The following is a 3,231-nucleotide window of genomic DNA, read 5'->3' as shown; positions in this document are numbered from 1 at the left end:
CTACTGAGGGCATCTGCTACAACATTTGCCTTTCCAGGATGATAGAAAATGGTACAATCATAATCTTTTAGCAACTCCATCCATCTCCGTTGCCTTAAATTTAAATTCTTTTGTTGGAATATATACTTCAAACTCTTGTGATCCGTATAGATCTCACAGGTCTCACCATAAAGGTAGTGTCTCCAAATCTTTAAAGCAAAGACAACCGCTGCCATTTCCAGGTCATGAGTTGGATAATTTTGCTCATGCTTCTTGAGTTGTCGCGAGGCATAGGCAATAACGCGGCCATGCTGCATTAATACACAACCAAGTCCTATCCGAGATGCATCACAAAAGACTGAGAATCCCCCAGACCCAGAAGGTAAAACAAGAACTGGTGCTGAGGTTAGACAAGCCTTAAGTGTCTGAAAACTTTCCTCACAAGCTTCTGACCATTGAAACTTCACATTCTTCTGAGTTAACTTGGTTAATGGTGTCGAAATTCTCGAGAAGTCCTTGATGAATCGCCGATAGTAGCCGGCCAACCCTAGAAAGCTACGAATTTCTGTCACTGTAGTAGGCCTTGGCCACTTTTGAACGGCTTCAACCTTCTTTGGATCCACCATGATTCCATCTTTTGATACCACATGCCCCAAGAATGTCACTTGATCAAGCCAAAACTCACATTTAGAAAACTTAGCATAGAGCTTGTGATCCCTTAAGGTTTGTAACACAATCCTCAAATGATACTCATGCTCCGTATCATTTTTCGAATACACCAAGATATCATCGATGAAGACGATAACAAAGCGATCTAAGAAAGGTTTGAAGACTCGATTCATTAAGTCCATGAAAGCTGCAGGCGCATTCGTCAGACCAAAGGACATTACTAAGAACTCATAGTGCCCATAGCGAGTACGAAAAGCAGTTTTTGGAATGTCTTCCTCTTTTATCTTCAATTGATGGTACCCTGAACGCAAGTCGATTTTTGAGAAACAGGTAGCTCCTTGAAGTTGATCAAACAAATCATCAATCCTTGGCAATGGATACTTGTTGCGAACAGTTATCTTATTGAGCTGACGATAATCCACACATAGTCGCATCGTTCCATCCTTCTTCTTTACGAATAGAACAGGAGCTCCCCACGGAGAAGTGCTAGGACGAATGAATCCTTTCTCTAGCATATCTTCCAATTGAACTTTTAACTCTCGTAACTCAGTTGGAGCCATACGATAGGGAGGAATGGACACAGGTTGGACTCCCGGAGCCAATTCTATAGAAAACTCAACTTCACGGTCAGGCGGCATCCCCGGTAGCTCATCAGGGAACACGTCAGGGAATTCTCTAACAATAGGAACCTGATCAAGACTAGGCACTTCGGCATCAACATATCTAACAACTGCCAGAAATCCTTGGTTTCCCTTATCCATCAATTGCATAGCACTCATAGATGAGATGATGCTAGCTAAAGTGGGACAGTCATCACCCTTAAAAACAAAAGGTGAGATACCCGGTATGTCAAACTTCACAGTTTTGGAGTAACAGCCCACATCAGCATGACAAGCTGCTAACCAATCCATGCTTAAGATGACATCAATATCTTCCATTGGTTCTAAAAGGATCAAATCAGCTAAGGTTTCAACGGTATTAATTCTAACAACACAAGACCGAAATACGACTCGAACCATCGTGGAGACTCCAAGCGGAGTGCCAACATGAAATGGGTGGGATAACAGTTCAGGTTGTTTACCGAAACGAGATGCAAGATGTGGAGATACATATGAATAATGAGAACCCGTATCAAATAACACTCGAGCATCTAAAGAACAAACTTGTAAAGTACCTGCCACCACAGCATGAGAAGCTTGAGCATCTTGACGTGTTAAGGCATACACACGTGCCTGACCTCTTCCTCTTTGGCTCCCTCCTCTGTTATAAGTCTGACCCCTGCCACCTGCTCCTCTGCCACTAGGACCAGAAGAATTTCCAAGAGACATAGCTGAAGATGATGGCATTGGTGTTGTAGAACGTGCAATACCTGGAGCAAAGCCTCCTCTAGGATTTGGACAATCCCTCCTAAGATGACCAGATTGACCACAACCAAAACATGCACCAGTAGCCTTGAAACATATACCGGAATGGTAACTCCCACACTGAAGACAATAGGGCTGAGCTGGCCTTGTCTGATTTGAACCCTGTGCACTAGATTGAGAGGTGCTCTTAACAAAAGGTCTGGGATTCGAAACACTCATGGGAGCAGATCCAGAAGAAGCAACCCCACCAAAAGATGCTTGAGGACGAGCTCGATACCCCGAATAACCTTGCTGATTAGTCTGACCATGATGAGACTGAAATCCTCCTAAACTAGCTCCACCAGAAAATTGTCCCTTCATCTTAGGCTTCTTACCAACATCCTTAAAAGCATTTCTCTCCGCTATCCCAGCTTCAATTCCATAGGCAGAGTTTAGGACATCCTTAAAAGACATGCGTCCGACTTCAGGCATAAGAGTAGTGAACATAGGTTCTGCCAATCCACGAACGAAACGACGAACTTTCATCTCTTCTGAATTCACCAAGTACGGAGCACTCTTAGAAAGTCTAGTAAACTCCTTAGCATACTCAGTCACTGTCATATTCTCTTGCCTTAATCTTTCAAAGGCAATTGCATCTTCTGCTTGCTTGTTAGCTGGATAGAATCGAGCAAGAAACTCTTCAGTAAACTCTTCCCAAGAAGGAGGAGGAAGTCCAGCTGCTTCTTTGCTCTCAAGAAGAGACTCATACCAATACCTTACTGAACCACGCAAGTTGTAGGACACTAACTCAACAGCCCATTCCTTGGTGCACTTGAGAGCTCGAATAGCTTTCTTTGCATCCTCTAGATATTGTTGTGGATCTTCATCCAATGAATCTCCATTGAAAGTGGACGAATTCAACTTCAAATACTTTTCAATTGGCGGCTCTTGATCCCCAAACAATTGATGAACCCTATGAGGCTGAGGATTTGGCGCATTAGGAAGTCTCGCTTCACCCCTATTTTGATTTGTTAGAACCTGTAACACCGCATTAAGAGTTTGATTCATTCCCCTCAATTCAGCTGCTAAGTCCGGTTGAGCCTCTCTTACTGCGGGGTTCTCTTGAACTCTCTCGCGGGGTATCTCTCCTTCGCGCCTATCAGCTATCCTTTGGCTCCTTGGCCTTTGTCGAAGCGCTCCAAGTGGTGGAGAAACTGCCCTATTGGATTCAGCAGTATCA

At 43.8% G+C, this 3,231-nt stretch overlaps 1 protein-coding gene across 1 annotated transcript in view; it reads right to left on the bottom strand.

The window, feature by feature from the left end:
• Positions 1–3,231, bottom strand: part of LOC107490840 (uncharacterized) — a 7,721-nt gene that overhangs the window by 3,033 nt on the left and 1,457 nt on the right. The window contains exon 2 of the mRNA XM_052261879.1: positions 1,823–3,210. Within this exon, the coding sequence (XP_052117839.1) occupies positions 1,823–3,210 (1,388 nt within the window). The remainder of the gene's footprint in view (positions 1–1,822; positions 3,211–3,231) is intronic.

This window comes from Arachis duranensis, chromosome 5 (genome assembly GCF_000817695.3).
Source record: "Arachis duranensis cultivar V14167 chromosome 5, aradu.V14167.gnm2.J7QH, whole genome shotgun sequence".
NCBI lineage: Eukaryota > Viridiplantae > Streptophyta > Magnoliopsida > Fabales > Fabaceae > Arachis > Arachis duranensis.
The sequence above is the reverse complement of the archived record's forward strand: the minus strand, read 5'-3'. Positions and strand labels throughout refer to the sequence as shown.